Here is an 18194-nt window from a genome sequence, read left to right as displayed (position 1 = left end):
AAGTTATGTAAATATATGAAATTACAGTACATTTTCCTAATGACCCTGCTATGTCTGAGTTTGATCCTATTCAATTGTGACTAGAGTAATGAATAGTAAAGATGACCTTTCTTCTGTAGAGCTATATAGACAGTTTCTATTGTATTCTCGACACTTAAATCATGAAATGTAAAGAAGCCATTCTAAGCAGGATACATCTGGGTCGAAGGACTGCTGATGCCAATTATGCTTCGTACATAATAATGCACATTTTACCTATTTGGAAAAAAATTCACATTTATTTACTGTCAAACAGGTGTTAAACTTTACACTGGATATTAGTGATGGGCTCATTATTAACAGGTTTACAGAAAGGGATGAAAAAAGCAGAATTTTGTTGAAACAATTTACATTTCATTAGATTTTTTATCATAAAATAAATTAATTACTAAATATAGGCAGAAGGAATATGGAAGAGTAATAGTTACGTTTTATTTATTTTTTTAAAGGACAGGCACCTTTTATTCACGAGAAAGCTTGTGAGAAGTGTCCAGTGTCCCCTTTACCCCTTACCACCCAACCCTGATTAAAGAATGAACAGGGAATTGAGTTACAATCTTTGTTAGCTATACCAAATTTGTGCAAGGCTTGGCATAATTGGCTTCTAAAACAATTTTCTCCCCAAATTATGGTTTTTGGCAATAAAAATTCAAAACGTAAGAATAAAAACTAACTTGTCAAAGCAGAACACTGTTTACAGTGAAAAATAAGTGAAAACGGGTAGAACTTGCATTTTAAACATACTACCGTACTATGAACAGAGTGTAAGAAAAACAGCTTATAACATATGTGCAACCAAGAGCTTTTCACAATATTTTCTTCAAACTCTTTAAAATTATTTTTTAATGACAATTATATTTCAGTTGGACACAAATGTATTTATTTTACCCTAGCAATAGAACAAAATATAATTTCTTTAGCCATTTTTTCATGAGAACGGTTCATTGTACAGTTGAGGAAATATATGAAATAAGGCCTGTGGCTTGATTGCTAGTGGTTAGACATGTATTCAATCTTTGCCCTAATGGAAAAGATTTGCAGTGAACTGCAAACTGATGCAGAATATCTCTCCTGCTTTTGCAAGTCTTGTCAGGAATAGTAAGGTACAGTAAATTTGTCCCACAGGATTTTAGAGCCTACGCCTTGTATATAATACAATGTAGGCCTAGAAAAAAAAATGGTGCAGCCATATTTACAAATTTAGTTCACAAACTGCTGCAGTAAAATGGCTGGAAAGTGTTTATTTCTCTTTTTTTCACAACTTTGTTAAATTCAGCAGCAGAAGATATCTTAAAATACCTTGTTGGTATTTCTTTCCTTTGTAACAAATAATTCATTTTAGTATACTCTGTGTATATACAAAGTTTTTGTTTTATAAAAATTCACAGAACTGCGAGGTCCAGTCATCCCCGTTACTGGAGAACCACAGGGTCAACAGAATTGTCTCTTCAAGCAGATATGAGGGAGCCTGCATGGGGCCAATTAAGTCTTTTTAATACTTATACGTGGCCTTTAATATTTCTTTGCTACACTATTAAAGGCTTGTCACTAGTTGCATTTGTCCTTCTCTAACATCCCCTTCCGGAATACATCCTTCCTTGTTAATGGGAATTATATAGCCGTCGCTATTACCCCTGCTGATTTGATAGTACATCTGAAGCTGATGGCCAGCTCCTAGGTTTGGCATGCTCTTGTAGTAAATGTCCTCATTTTCACTCCTCCTGGAGGGAGAGAGATCTTCTTCAACATCGGGGCTGCTCTCTGGATATGGAGAGTCTCTGAGATTGGGCATGCTTGTGTAAAGAGAGTCTCTGTTGGGGGACTGGAGGTGATCGTCAGCCTCGGCTGTCAGCTGTGAGACATAGCTGTCGGTTCCCTCGGTCTTCACTTTCTTCTGGGGCTGGTACAGAAGGGAGTGAGTCCGCTGAGGAATGAGTGGGGCCTCAAGCTCTTTGTGGTGGAGCTCCAGCCCAGGGGTGTCACTGTGCATCAAAGATGAGGCATCTGCCACAATGGCGTCATCTTCGCTACTGCTCCCGCCGATCACAGCTTTGGCTGGTAGCGTGCGCTCCAGGTTGTGGTTCTTGCTGCTGCCCCGCAGGTTGTTGTGCACTAATTCTGAAATGATCATTTTCTCAAAAGCAGTATCATTCAGGCTTAGTCCACAGTCTACAACTTGCACACTGTCGTTATAGTCTCCGTTGCGCAATGAGTAGCTGTTGTTGAAATTACCATTTAGCGGTAGAGTATCCATGGCACTTGTATCCCTGGCATTGTTCAGTGAATGTCCTGCAATGGAAAAGGACATCTCTGGTTATTGTCTGATGTGCTTTTTATCACTTTTTTTTTTTTTTTTTTAACAGAATTCTTTAATGTAGTTCAGGACAAAGTTGTACTTGGAAGTAAGACTTGAGAAAAGTTAGGTTATTGAACATTCTCAAATGTAAACAGTTGCACACCTTATAGGAAAGATGCATTTTAAAAATAGTAACGTGTATTTCCTGTGGGGAATAGTGGTATTTTAATTTCTTAATTTAGTGTCAATTCTGTGACTCTTCCACAAGGAACTGTTCACTCCATGCCCTTGCATATGTAATGCAAAGCAATTCATTTGGAAACATCTATGTTTTGAAGTACACCACCATGATTTAGAAAAAGAAAATTAACAGAATTTGTCCTAAACGACACTAAATTAAAAAGGAATTAGATCACAGACATAACTGAAGGTAAATGTACAACATAAACCCACATAACTGGCAAGCAACTACTTTAACAACATTTCTAACATTTTTTCCTTTTTTTTTTTTTTGAGATGAAGTAAAGAAAAGAATGAAAAAAATGGATAAATACAAAGAATTTATGTTAAACAAGGACAGCCATCTTTCACACTACAGGGACCAGGGCCCACAAGCACCATCCAACAACACGATAGACAGCAGGTGGAATGACTCACTTTGGACAACTCACATCATGTCTGTCTGCTCAGGCTATCTGGCCTAAGAGTAGCTGATATATAAAAGAAAGTAAAATGATTTATTGTAACATGATGAAGAATTACTGAGCTTCTCAGCAACTTAGTCAGAGCAAGGGTTCAGCAAATTAGATTACTAAGCAATAACAGCTTTTCTTTTCCCACTTAATGTAATTTTTTGCACTAATATTCTGTCTGCCAACAACGGCCCCAGGCTTCTAAAGGTCAAAGTTTGCCTGCAGTCTGCATCAGTCACAGTGACAGCGCTGAATGAACCAGAATAGTTAATTAAGAGTTAGGCCCACAGTTACCATGGGCATGGAAGTCAAATGCAGAAATGTTAGGAATTTCTGTAAGTATGGGTCACAGAAATTAAACCAAAGAATAAATATTAGTTGTGGAATGGGAAGAGGAAATCAGCCATGGCTGATATCTCATAGCTGCTGGAGGAATGACAGATCGGGTAAGTCTGCTGGAAACATGAAAAGAAGTTTAAGGGGGAAAAAAAATGAAGTCTTATGATGATTAAGGTCTTTATGTTTTTGGTTTTGGCTTTTTTTTTTTTTTTGGTAACACGATAAAGAAAAGGTTTTCCTATAGACACAAAGACATGTAAACTATGACAGCACAGTGCTTCCCAAGCAAAGGAAAAAGAAAAGGAAAAAAAAAAAAAACTTTCAAAGAAATTAAACAGTCTGAACCATGGAAAGTCAGATGGTTAGAGCATTCCTAGAAAATCACTTTATCTACAGATATGTCTGGAAGTAAAGAAAGAATGGAGTGACTCTACTGAAATGAGACTGACCACTGTGAGGCTGCTGCATTATATGCAAGGCTTGGAGGAGTATAAGAAAAAAGTTGTTTTGGAAAAGATTATACATTTTCCTGTTTGGGGTTTTTTATTCATAATTAAAGCTGCAGCTTATCCTAGAAAATTCAATCTTCTCTGGAAAATATTGTTTTCAATTAAAAAGTAATTGCATTTTCTCATGAAAAATTTTTGTCTTCAACTTTAAAAAAAGAGAGTAATAATTTCCAAATAAATTCTGAGTAATTTGCAAATCATTTTGTATTTTCGTTATTGTTAACTCCTCTCCATGTGTGCTGATTTAAACAGTGATGAGGGTTGTTTGAAAGGTCTCTTTAAGCTTTGATTAAACAACTTTGTAGTTTTGCAATTCCATATATGTTCCAAGATTTTTCTTGCAATGGATTTAGCTGCGCAGAACATATGGCATTTATAAAAGTAGACAACACATGGACCACATGCTGGCATTCATTTCCCTCATGAAAGTGATTTAATTCTATAATTTTAATTCTCTTTTCTTCTGCTAAACAGATACCAAAATATATCTGATAATCCAAAATGAGTTTTCTATGATATACTGCAGAGTTAAGTATGCTAGAATATATTCAAATTGGTTTGATGAGGCAAATTTTTTTGCCCATGATCAGGTAATTCATTTGAAATCTTTCCATAGCCTGTAGCAAGATTACTGTGGGAATGTAAAAATATAAGTAAATTGTTAAGCATTTCTGCTTGACACTGCTTTGGTTTTAAACAGCAAATTATTTCAGCATTGCGTAACTTCTGTTAGCAATAGGGTTTGCTACAGACCTCATGTTGTTTCCCAAAAAGCAGTATGCAAGTACTTTTTGAATGTGGAAACATTTCGTTTGCAAATTGTGAACCACTTGCCCGCTGAGTCTACTTCATGACCGCTAGTTATGTTTTAATTGTGCCCATTAAAAATCATGCTGAAAAAATTTACATTTGATAGGCAAAGTTAAGTTTTACTCCCATACTTGTCTCTCTGTAGGTTGCTAGAGGAAAGCATAAGGAAAGTAAGAAAACAAGAGAATGAAAATAGAAACTACAGTTCAGTTAAAAAGGAAACTTGAAATAAAAACTGGAAACAAGGTTTTATGAGCTCTTTATAAAGATTTATCTTTCCAGTTATACTAAAGTGATCTTATGACTCATCAAACAGTAACTGCTAGATATTTGCTGATGAATTGCACCGTAGTTAAAAAAAGCAACTAGATAATGTAGCAACAAAATGTTAAGATAAGTGATGACACCCTTCATTCCTACAGAACTAAACTGTTCTAACTGTTAATCTCAAGATTTTCCTACAGGAAAATGATCTACCATAAAGCTGCACTATACTATAGTTTAGATCTATTTGACGCTGGATACAATTTTCTACACTGGGGTATCCAAAGGTGTCAAGATGCCTTGCGCTGCTTTAGTATCTAATCCGTTCCATAAGCAGGTTTTTCTCAGCAAACTTTAGAGTCAACCTTATATTGCATAGACATGATACCTCTAAGTGAAATATATCTTGAAGATGGGCTCTCGGACCATGTGTTGTCAGTCCTGTAATAGTATATTAAGATTTATGCCACCTGTGTTAAAAACATGGATAATTATTGGTAAATACTGTTATGGCAAAGGCATTACTATAATATAGTGCAGTTTTACAAGCTGACATTGGCAATACTGTATTTCTTGAACTGACAGAAATTCAGAATGTATGGCTAGGGTATTGCAACTTTAGTTTCTGTCTAGGGAAAAGAAGGGATTTGGAGCGAGCCAAGAAAAGCGGTTTTATTCAGGAAGTATAAGCACACCTGGTGAGTTAAACACAGGAGCTGAAGGGGCATTACATACAACTGTTTCAGCGAGCAATGTGTTATAGGGGTTGTTAGTGCCGTGTGGTCGAAGAAGAGGGTTTGTTAGTAGGTAATTGCCAGTCATTCCTAAAGCAAAAGAAACAGAAAAAAATGTCAGTTCTTTAATTTTAGGCTGACAGTTTCAATAAAGAATATTTTTTATTCATCATGAATCATGTAGGACTTGTCAAATGTAATTCAGCTGAAAATTTCTGAATGTATTTGAGCTATGTATTTGAAATGGGAGTAGGAAAACACAGTTAGATTCCAGTAATTCACAGGTGCTGTCCAAATCCCCAAAGTAAACATCTGGTGAGAGTGACATTTACTAATGTATACAACAAGAATAGCAATTAAATGTGTAGAGATCAAGGTACTACATAAAGCTATTATAACTTTAAAAATGATCGTATGGAACACTTCTGTCCAGAATTGAGAGAACTGAATTTCTCAAATTGAAAGGTATTGAAAAATCTCTTATGACAGGATCAGAGCTGTTATTCACTTTATTAAAAACACACGGCTAGTGGAAGGGAATTGCTGTTTTCAAACAGACAGTGGATGACAAACTGCAAGAAGCATATCTTAGTATATGCAAAAGTATGCATGCTGAGGGGAAAGCAAAATATTTGCTCTAAGAAATCAGAGTATTCACATTTTCTCCCAGGACATTCATGCTGCAAATTTATCTGCCAGGTTTTAAAAAAGAATTCCTCGAATAACAGATTTTCTTTAAACAATCAGTTTACAAACAATGTAAGACGAAGCAAAATACTACATAAACAGATTTTTTAAAACCCATTTTACATGTTAATGCAACACCATTTAAACAACTCTCGGAATAATTAGAAAAAAAATCAGTGTATTTTGAGAAATTATTAAAAAGTCAATTAATCTCTGATTTCTAGGTACTAGAAGAAAAATGGGTTGGAATAACGACAAAAAAAAAAACCAACAAAACACGAAATGCTGTTATTTAAAACTTACTTTAAACATTTCATTAAGGTAAAGTTCCACTTGCTTTTCTATTGCACTGCACAGCAGTATATCAGGATCAGTGTATTACAGACTCAAGGACAACTAAAGAGCCAGCTATACTTTTATGGTATGGATATTTTTATTTGGCAAAGAAAAGATAGTATATATTCCAAATATTAATGCTTTTGTACTACCACAGATACTTGGTAGCAGAAATGAGAAGAAAATTCTAAGATTCAGAGAATTATTGCCTGATTATGCTAATCTTATTTGGAAGTTTGTATCAGTGAACAACTAAAAAGGTTTTATCATAGTTTTTTCAGTTCTAATGTACTTATTACTAGAAATACTAACTGAAATATATTTTGCTTGGGGTTTTTTTATGTACTATGTTTAATCTTCATTACAATTATTACCTGTAATTTATAGTTAAGAGAATTTTTTTTAATCCAAAATTTTTTGCCACCTTTAAAAGCTTGATTTTTATTTTAAAGGAAAAATAACACTTGCCATTAATTACTAAACTACCCTTATATGTATCTATCACTGAGACAGTGACAATATTGTAATTGAATAAAGAGGATATTAATTTTTCTAATCATGGCAGAACATCTCCAGTGACTTGAGACTGGAGCTCCGAAACAGGGAGAGGCTTCCAAGACCTGTGTTCAACTCTGAATTAACTGAGGGTTCAGCATGGTTAGAGCAAACCTCAGGAGTCAGACAGATCAAGTGAGGGTGAAGTCCCAGACTTTTATCTATAGCGTAATTTACGGGCTTTTAATAAGACACTTCTTTCTTGGGCATGAAAAATATACATTTTTTTACTTAGGAGAAGTTATTTAATTTTGATTTTGCCAGAGAAAAATACAAGATTCAGATCAGGGGAGCGGTGAGAGACATAGGTCTTATCCACTTTCTATATGCCAAATAGCAAAAATAGAATCATGCTTTCTGAAATCTTTTCTTTTGCAAAATACCACACTTTTTATTTCCAAAATAAATGTGAGTTAAGTACATGTCCCTGCTACGAAATCTTGAAAAAAACCAAGGGAGGAAAATTTGCTAGTTGTGGTTGATGAGGGCTTTACAGCAGCCCTGACAGTGATGAATTTTCTGTTTGAAACTTTCTGAGTTGAGCAGGAACTGGTCGCAATGAGATCAGGGCTACGTGTTCTTCTCCTAGGGACGTGGGTGGAAGAACAGGCTTTGAACTTGGCTTGCACAGAGCAGTCTTCCCTCCATTGCTAGCTCAAACTGCCTTAAAAAAACACAGGGGGAAGGGGAGAAAGGAAGGGACATTCTGTCTCGGTTAATACCCTTGTCTTCTAGCTGGACATGAGAATGAGCTTACAGATTTCAAAGTCTATTTGAGCTGAGAAATTTGGAGTTTTGGCTTCTCTGTGCCTGAAAATCTGGATTCTATTCCACGTGACAGATACGATGTTCTTTGAAATAGAAAAGATAAATGCTTTACAGACATCTTTTGCATAGAAATGATATCAATTAGATTTCACTGGGAAAATTTCTGCACCTAAAAATCATAGTCAAATATGCATTAAAATGTTACTGCACTCATATTTCTGTTTCAGATTTAACCTATAAAGGTTAGGAAAGATTTAAAATTATGATCTTGCTTCTAAGTTAAATTATTGATGAAACTTATTTAAATACATTCCCACAAATGGAGGAATTCAACTTCTATAGCAGGGGGCCAGTTGAGGGAACATGGTTTTAAAATGTGCTGGTGGATGACTTTAAAACTCTACTTTTAGAGAACATTTGTTCCAGATTTTTTTTTCAAAACATTCTTTTCAATTCTTCTGTGTTAAATCATATAAAATCTGTATAAAATTTAAGTCTTCTAAAACTGAAATGTTCCCAGTGACTGACCTTGATTAAGTGTTGAAGTGCTGTTGATGTCACCTGAGATAAAAGACGATTCAGATTGTTTTCTCACAGTGTCATTCCACATCCTCCTTATACGACTCTGTTAACATAAAGCAGTGAAACAGAAGCATAGTAAGTTACAAAAAGATTTTTTCCTACTTATGTGCTATTATGTAGAATATTTGTGTTTATTTTGGCCTAAAGTAAGCCATTCTTCTAACATGGAGTGAAACTCCTTCTTTTGTTATTAAAACTCTAATTTATTAAATTTAATTTACATGAAACATGGTTGGTATAAGCCGTCCTATAAACCAGCCCCTAATTACAAGAAAAATAAGGTGTTTGCATTAGACCAAAGTAGAAGGAAATGTTTAAAAAGAATCAATTCTACTACGCAAAGTATGTATTTGCCATCTAAATGATAAGACAATTAGTACTTCTGATTGGAACACATCTCAGTAGGCTTTTTATAAATAAGGTTAATTAAAAGATGCTGTCAAAATCTTCGTTACCTGAGTGCCAGAGGAATAGCGAGCACTAGTTCTTGTTGTTGATGCCTTCACTGAACTGTGGGGACTCTCAGTTGGTAGTCCACCACAGCAGTAAGAATGTCGGAAGCATTTGCCATATTCCTTACGTACCTACGAGGGAAAAAAATTATTTAGCACAAAAAATAGTGTCAAATACCTCTGCTGGCAAAAAGACATTAACCTTGCATTGAAAATACTCACGCACTTTTCAAGCAAATAGGCAATTCTTGTCTATTGAATTGTTGGCCATTAGCAAAACCAGGTATTTTTCCCTACTTAGCAGCAGCATTATCAACTATCCAGGATTTTTGAACAAATTATTTCCAAAGTATACACGCACTTCATTAAGATATGCCTGAATAATCATTACTGAGTTATTTATGGAATTATTTTTATTTTGCCTTCATATTGTAGATTAATAGAGTTAAGTTTATGTGAATTGAATGCTGGCTGAAAATAGTCCTTTTTATATGAGCTTTTGGTGCAGAAACCATAGAAAGCCTATCTTCCCATCTTAGCACGCAAGAAGGGCTGAGGTAACTAGCCTTTGCACTGCTTGGTACTGCCCATTAAGTTACCCCTTCCAAGAAAGTGTGCAAAACCTGCAATGACTATAAATGCATTTTTGTATAAAGTTACTCTGTAACTCAAACAGCTGCTAGTTGATATAGGTCACACCTGCTTTGGGATTGTACAAAGCCCACAAATGCTCCTGCCCCGCTCCAGGCAGAGCGATAGCTATGCTGGCGGAGGCATTGTTGCTGTTTCAGAGTCAAATTTTGAACCGTAAAGGCTGGCAAATGAAGCATCTTTCACTTTTAGGACCAAAACCCCAAATCCTCATTATTGGCTTTGCTGAAACTAGAAATCTGAATACACCTATGTCCCTGAGATTTTTGTCTGACAGAGCAACAAAACTAATTAATGATTCCACTATTTGGTCTGCATTTGTTCATCTTCTGTTTTCAGTGACCCACTGGAAACTTTAGTTTTGTAATTTATGTGTGCTAACATTTGTCATGAAAGTAATCGGGATTAATTTACAGAGTTAATTCTCTCATATTTGGTGACTACTACTTTCGGATAACACAAGAGTGCATACACATTTTTAAAGATGCATGAGTCTAAATTCTTAAATCTTCCACCAGATACTTGGGAATCTAAGTGTCACTCCTACATCAATGAGACTCCTAAGTTTCTGGGAAAAGTGGGATTCCAGCTAATCTGGAAATTCTGCTTGACCTATGAATATAAAGGACAGAAAGAAAGTTATGGGTACGTAAAAAAGGGAGAGGGGAAAATGCAAAATGTTAATCATGTGGATTTACATATGCCATGTGCTGTTTTCGATATTACAAGAATTTTACTCATGGAATACATACTGTGATGTTTCTATAAACCACAAGGTTGAAGAAAATTTGAATAGTTAGTGCCTTAACTTCAAGCTAGGGACAATTACTCATCTTTTTATAAAAGTAGATGGTACATATTTTAAGTGAACTCCTATCTATATCAGCACAAAAGACACACACACAAAAATGAAAACAGAAATGCACGGACATAGAATTACAATCTTTAACTCTGCAATCTGAAAAACCTAAGTCTATATATATCATCACTAGATAGTGTAACACCTAAGAAAATACATTCCTGAACACTAATGGATATTAAATGCTCCAAACCACTACATAGTAGAGACAATAGCAATCAAAACTGTCTTTTTACCCAAATACCACCCGCCAGGGCTGGTTTTGCCTAATGCCTATATTGCAGTGAATGTACATTATCTGTCAGTACTGCGCATTCCACTGTCATTACTTCTAAATTATAGCTTGTTGGAAACTGATGGAAGCAACAGCACTATCTTTCTGTCAGAACTGGAAACATAATAGTTTTCACTTTCACAATTCTATTTCTCTGTTCAATTTAGTGACCAACTAGTAATAACAGAATAAAAAGACTACATTAGCTATGCAGACAGAGGATAGAATGATATCCAGTCAAAGGCATTGAAACTTAAAAATCTTAAATGGCAGCTTTAACATTCTTTCAGGTATAAATCCTATTGCTCTAGGTTATGCTTTTTCACACTTGACTGGTATTTTAATATTGCTTTTTGCTGACTCCACTTAATATAAAAACAATGCACAGCTGTAAAAAGAAATAAAAAAGGAATCTGTTTTTGATTTTCAAGTCCAATACAAGTGATAGAAAGGGCAACATTATATGAAACCCTAATCTAGAAATTATTTGCATTTTGAGAATGTTTGCGTTTTCTTCCCCCTCTTCTTTTCTTAGGCTCAATCTCCTCTCTAAGTGTGCTTTTGTTCTCTCAAAATGAGAGGAGTGCAGTGTTCATCTGGATAAAATTCCTTCTGTCTACCAGATCTTTTCCTAAAACATGGCTGAATGCCATTGTCTACACCAAATTTAGAGACGCTGATACTGTTAGAGCTGGTACAGTCGAGAACATGCAAGAATGTAATTTTTGTACTTACACAGCAACACTTTATCTAATGGTCTCAAACCATTTTATAAATATCAGTTAATTATGTCTCTTGTGAGCTAATTATAATGGGAGTTAATAATTGCTAGGTCTCCAGCCTAAAACTGGTAAAAATATTTAGAATCTAAATATTGCAAACTGGGTATTTCGAAATGCAGGCTGTATTGCATTTTACGTTAACTTTTTTTGAGTGGGATTTTTTGAAGTTTACCCTTCCTCCCAACTCTCATTACTTTAATTTGCCACGCCTTCTAACACAGGCTATGAGCTTTTTTTCTTTTGTCCTTCACTAAAGCACCTTTAAGGCATCCTTGGAAGCAGTCCACCCTCAGGCTGGGAAAAAGGAGGGGTGCAGGGAACCCAAAGAGAATCCCACCCTGCTGCGCCCTTCACTTCCTTCTCTCCTCTTTGCTCCTCTCTTCCATGCAAGCTTTCCCTCTCCCTAGCAGATCTGCTCCTTCTGGACCCCTCTGCTCCCATTGGGCAAAGGGGAGCAGAACTAATTTAGCACATCCCACTCATGAGGGAAGGCTCTTGGCAGGGAATTCCAGTTTTTCCAGTTAAAAGCATGAAGCTGTTGGATTGCTGAGGGAGGCAAACACTTGAAAAGAAGTAGTCATGCTGGCATCTTTGGAAAACTCTCCCCGTTAGCAGTTGTCTAGTGTTAATGAGTACTTTTTTCTAAGGTGTGTCGAAGTTCATAATAAAATTAATTTTTAGACCTCACTTAATTTTGCAATGAACGAGCACTCATAATACAATCCCTGCCTATCACCCGTAGCTTTATGTGGCAGCTTAATGGGATCTCAGGAGAGGTCCTCTGCCTTGATCTGAGAAACAGAAAGAGTTTTCAGGCTGAGATGGGCTGATATTGTAAATGATCCTTTGTTTGCAGTGCTGCGGTGGGGGCAGGATTTGTTTCATGTACACATAAAGGACTTTTGGCTATAAGTCCAGACTAATACGTGCCACATTACCAATGTTAAATGGTACATTTTCTATAGTAATTTTCTTCCCAAAGCCTCAAAACTTTTCAAGCCCAGGTTGGACATGCTGCATCCATTTTAAACTCACCCAGGCCACTGAGCAGTTACGTGACTCCTACAAGCACACACAGCAAGAATTGCTTTTGAATCCTAGTCCCCTCCTCAAACTACTTCAAAATACTCCAATTCTTGACATTGCTACTTTTTTCTCTATTTTTTTAAGAAATATAGGTGGTATTTTTAAGGAGTTAGGGAACACGCTAAGGTTAGCGTTTTCAGTAACTTACTTTCTTTTGAAGGGCACAATGAAAGATGAAAATAAACATTCCTTGGAAAGCATTAAATACTGTGAAGAGATATGTCATCACAACAGTCCCCTCATTGATAAACAGCAGGCCAAATGACCATGTTAGGCCAAGGAGACACAGGAGAGCAAATGCACCCAGGACCCAGGACCTGTAAAAGAAAATTAATTTTAGCAACGTTACTTATGAGAATGCATGTCACCAAATCCAATATTAACATTTCAGTTCCTGCAGTTGACTTTTACTAGGTTCATATTCAAATGTAAAAATTCCTTGGGTTTAACCTTTTATCTATTAAAGAAAGAACAATTCCATTTGGTACTCTTAGTCTCCAGTGAAAACAGCAAGAGTAGATATGACCTTTTCCTTTCTCAAGAACTGCATAGGATGTCAAAACTATTTTGAAATGCAGAAGTATAGCGCAAGCCCCAGCTACTCCATTGCTTTATCTGCTTTTACAAAAGAGATTGATAAGTCTGGCTGAGCCACTAATCACACCATAGATTTTAAACAGTGGTGCTGCCATATGACACCAAATAATGTAGCACAAATGCACAAAGGTTAAACAGCAGATTAAAAGCCTAGAGCCCAAATCTTTAATGCTCTGATAAACTCAGCTAAACTGAAGCTAGATGATCTAACTTCCGCAAGAAGAAACCCTGCTGAAATGTGACAAAAATATGGATATTGCTCTACAGAATAGTCTAAAGAAGATTCCATCATGAATAGGTTAAGGAAAAGGAATTGTAGAGAACGGCACAGAATGAAAGGGAAAGGGAATTTAGTCAGTGAATTCCACATCTAACTAATGATCTTACTTGATAAATGGCTTATTATCTTCATAGCTAGAAAGCATTATAAGCAGAAAAGAGAAACAAAATTATTAGACAGAATTGAAACAGAAATTAATAAGAACATTTTTAATTGTCTATAAAAATTAGTCAAAATTAGGAAATTCAAAATGCAGAGGCAAGCAATTTAAAATTATAAAGGCATATAATAGTTAAAAATTCTTTAGCAAATCAGGTATCTCAAAACTAGTTAATTAAAATTAAGGGAAATCCACAATATTGACCGAGTTTGTAAAGTTAAAAATCATGCTAGAAATTTGTTAATGTAGGGTTCTATCTTACCCAGGTAAGTCCGTATTATAGTAGCCATCACAAACACGGTAATTACTGGTGTGGATGAGAAGACAGAAAGAGGAAAAGGAAGAAAAGAGAGAGATGCTAAAGATTAGCTCTCTCTCTCATCATGCAACATGCAATGAAGCTGATACTGACCTATCTAGAACATCTAGTTCACAATGTTAGCCTTACTGAAAATCTCCCTTCGCCATTTTCAACATTCAAAGCAAATCTGTAAGACCCTTTCACATCCAACCCTCAGTGTTAGAAACTTACACCATCCCTTCAGTGTTGATAATAAAAACCTTCAGTACAACGTAGAGCTATACAGAATACAGTAAAAGACTATCTCAAGAAGCAAGAGCTGCCAAAGCCTTGTTAATTATGTAACACTTATATTACTCTGCAAAAGGGATACTGCAGTACAGCACCATGATAAAGTAAACGTTTGTTAAATTAGCATGAAACAGCAGATAATCTTCAAGTTAACAATAATAATAGAGTCAATTCTCTTGGGAGAACAGGATTACGAGTAGAAACTGCTCAGAATCCCTAAATCAAAAAGTCATTTAACAAAACAAACTTAATATAATCATATCAGCCATGCAAACAGGAACATCATTTTTGAACTGCATTTTAAATACAAATGAAATTACTACAGTGCTGTGGCATTTCCGTGAAACAGTTTCGTGGCACTAGTTCCAGGCTGAAATTATCTAATTTTGACCGGCGTTTGTGACATTACAGCAACAATGTGACGAAAGCAGGATTGGCTCTGTTTGCTTCTAATTGACATCTGCAGTTGCTGGGAGACAATGGCATGTGCTCCTAATGGAGAGTAGCTTTCAATCAGTTCAGCGATCAGAAAATAATCATAGTTCTCATACTTGAACACAAAGCACTTACTTAATGTTTTCCAACCTGCTAGAGTCTGGTTTCAAAGTGTTTGAGTGCTTCACCATTTTGCACAATGTGATCACCAGGAAGATAAGATTCAGCTGTCAAAACAGATAAGAATGAAATTAAACTACTTCAAGTAGTAGGTTGAATAATGGTGATGTTACAGACTAAACAAAACCCCTGTAGTTTATTTTCAAATATGTAGTGAAGCTGGGTAACTGTATCAGACAGTCTGTAAAAGGTGATTGCAAATACAGATGAGGGGAAAAAAATGTTAGAAGTCCTTGTTTCACTTAATTTTCCAATTTCACCTCATCATCATGAACCTCCATGTTTAGCTCATGTGCAACACTTGTCATTGTCAGTCTAGCTCTGTCTTCCAGCATGTTGTGCTCGGCCCCTGTTCACCTTCACCTGTCACCTCTGGCCCTGTTCCCTGTCTCACTGACTTCCTCCGAGGTCTATGGTTACCCCTTTACTGCACTACTCTAGTTGTCTTTTTACCACCCCATCCTGCTTCTGGAATGTTTTTTGCCTTTGCTGGTTTCCCCCTTTCTCTTTTTTTATTCCCTTTTGTTCTCACAAATCCCACTGGGGTCTTCAAAACAGCTTAAATGTAACTGAAGAAAAAGAAAGAGAAAAAGAAACACAAAGATGTAGCAAATGCATCAAACTTAACAGTGCCATAGACATGTGCTGGTGGTGCACCCTCCTACTGCCCTCTTTCCCTTTGTAGTCTGGATTCTGTCGAAGTGAGACTGCATGCCACTTGAAGGAAAGGACTATGCTGTCTTATTCCTGTTGTGTCATTCACATAGATAACACTCGGGAAGATACTGAAGATAATTTTTTATACTTTTTCTATTGTGAAACAGAATCACAGGTATCAGAGATACTAGGTACCTTTCTCCTATCGATTTCAAAGCATGTGAAGAGCATAGGTAAGCCAAATACAAAGATGCCTGTAGAATATGGGTTGAAAAGCTGTATAAAGTTAATTTGAGTAATTAGTACGTGCTGTCCTATATAATGCAGACAATCCAAATAAAATCCTATGTTTGCTAACAGTAAGAGCTATGTCCTTTCAGGGAGAAGACATACATCCGTATCTACTAGTAGAATGGTTCACAAGAAATGGCTGAACCGAGAGCTAAAATAAGATGGGAGAATATGCTTGGACATTCTTATGTCATGATTTCAGCTGGGACAGAGTTAATTTTCTTCTTAGCAGCTGGTATAGTGCTGTGTTTTGGATTTAGGATGAGAATAATGTTGATAACATACTGATGTTTTGGTTGTTGCTGAGTAGTGTTTATAGGAGTCAAGGACTTTTCAGCTTCCCATGCTCTGCCAAGTGCACAAGAAACTGGGAGGGGGCACAGCCAGAACAGCTGACCCAAACTGGCCACAGGGCTATTCCACACCATATGACATCACACTCAGTATATAAGCTGAGGGAAGAAGAAGGAAGGGGGGGGACATTCAGAGTGATGGCGTTTGTCTTCCCAAGTAGCTTTTACATGTGATGGAGCCCTGCTTTCCTGGGGATGGCTGAACACCTGCCTGCCGACGGGAAGTAGCGAATGAATTCCTTGCTTTCCTTTGCTTGCACACGCGGCTTTTGCTTTACCTATTAAAACTGTCTTTATCTCAGCCCACGAGTTTTCTCACTTTTACGCTTCCGATTCTCTCCCCCATCCCACCGAGGGGGGAGTCAGCGAGTAGCTGTGTGGTGCTTAGTTGCTTGCTGGGGTTAAACCACACCACCTTATAATACATATATTAGATAGATTATAACCCCATTCTTACAGTCTTCTGTATATATCTGCAACTGATTATTGATGGACAATGATCAAGCCCATTCTCTCATTTTTGGGAGCCTTTGGTTTGAGACAGCATCAAAATCCTCAGATTTTTTGTAACATTGGGGATATCAGTTCATACCAGATATGTTCCTACAGCTGTGCCACAATGGTCAGAAATACCACTCAAATCCTAATAAAGAGCAGGTCTTAACAATCTAGAAAAGAGGCGTATTTTGAAGGCTCTCATCAGAGTCTGTTAATAAAGACATGTATTATAGAAATAATTCCTACTACTAAGGCCAATCAAGTTATCACTGCTGCTGCTGTTTCAAAATCAGGATGGACTATAATGCAGTTCTCAACACCAGAACAGTGTTTGGCAGCTTTTGACCTCATCAGTCCTGATTCAAAGTAAAACATATTTACAATTGTATCTTGAGATTAATACAAAAAGCATATGTGATACAAGTAACAAAAATAAGCTTTTATAATTTATTTCTGTCTGTATTCCAAGAACTGACAAAAAATGCTCGACCTTTAAGTGGGGGTATGTACATGGTGTAAGTTAAGCCTGATTTCCATTGCTGCAAAATGCAACAGAAGTGTCAATATCTCATGACCCTGTTACATATCTTTATTTTATAGAATCACAGAATCATAGTATCGCTTCGGTTGGAAAAGACCTTTAAGATCAAGTCCAAAGCGTTAACCTAGCACCCCCAAGTCCACCACTAAACCATGTCCCTAAGCACTACATCTGCACGTCTTTTAAATACCTCCAGGGATGGAGACTCAACCACTTCCCTGGGCAGCCTGTTCCAGCCTGACTACCCTTTCAGTGAAGAAGTTTTTCCTAATATCCAACCTAAACGTGCGCTGGCTCAACTTGAGACCACTTCCTCTTGTCCTATCACTTGTTACTTGGGAGAAGAGACTGACCCCCACCTTGCTACAACCTTCTTTCAGGTAGCTGTAGAGAGCAATAAGGTCCCCCCTCAACCTCCTCTTCTCCAGACTAAACAACCCCAGCTCCCTCAGCCTCTCCTTGTATGACTTGTTCTCTAGACCCTTCACCAGCTTTGTTGCCCTTCTATGGACACACTCCAGCACCTCGATGTCCTTCTTGGAGTGAGAGGCCCAAAACTGAACACAGTATTCAAGGTGCGGCCTCACCAGTGCTGAGTACCAGGGGACTATCACTTCCCTAGTCCTGCTGGCCACACTATTTCTGATGCAAGCCAAGATGCTCAGGTAATGACTAATCAGTAGAGAAACACTTCATTATATCATTGTGCTGATTTTGATTGGGATAGAGTTAATTTTTTTCATAGTAGCTTGTACGGGGCTATGTTTTGGATTTGTGCTGAAAACAGTGTTGATAATACAGGGATGTTTTCACTATTTCTGAGCAGTGCTTACACAGAGTCAAGACCTTTTCTGCTTCTCAACCCACCCCAGCAGGCTGGGGGTGCACAAGAAGC

At 36.9% G+C, this 18194-nt stretch overlaps 1 protein-coding gene across 7 annotated transcripts in view; it reads right to left on the bottom strand.

Moving 5' to 3' along the window:
* Positions 1-447: 447 nt before the first annotated feature.
* ADGRL2 (adhesion G protein-coupled receptor L2) overlaps positions 448-18194 on the bottom strand; it is a 395707-nt gene continuing 377960 nt past the window's right edge. For 2 of the 7 annotated variants that reach the window (XM_087730654.1, XM_087730653.1), the window contains 8 exons: positions 14915-15006; positions 14015-14059; positions 13700-13726; positions 12864-13032; positions 9067-9195; positions 8558-8654; positions 5645-5773; positions 448-2328 (listed from right to left, as the gene is read on the bottom strand). In XM_087730654.1, coding sequence (XP_087586780.1) covers positions 1574-2328; positions 5645-5773; positions 8558-8654; positions 9067-9195; positions 12864-13032; positions 13700-13726; positions 14015-14059; positions 14915-15006 — 1443 coding nt within the window. In that variant the 3' untranslated portion in view covers positions 448-1573. Of the gene's footprint in view, positions 2329-5337; positions 5420-5644; positions 5774-8557; positions 8655-9066; positions 9196-12863; positions 13033-13699; positions 13727-14014; positions 14060-14914; positions 15007-18194 lie in introns of all 7 variants that reach the window. The other 5 variants (XM_087730655.1, XM_087730656.1, XM_087730657.1 and 2 more) reach the window with 3 other exon arrangements.

The sequence above is a fragment of the Nipponia nippon genome, unplaced genomic scaffold (assembly GCF_047370975.1).
Source record: "Nipponia nippon isolate SJK-2023a ecotype South Korea unplaced genomic scaffold, ASM4737097v1 scaffold_5, whole genome shotgun sequence".
NCBI classification, from domain to species: Eukaryota; Metazoa; Chordata; class Aves; order Pelecaniformes; family Threskiornithidae; genus Nipponia; species Nipponia nippon.
The sequence above is the reverse complement of the archived record's forward strand: the minus strand, read 5'-3'. Positions and strand labels throughout refer to the sequence as shown.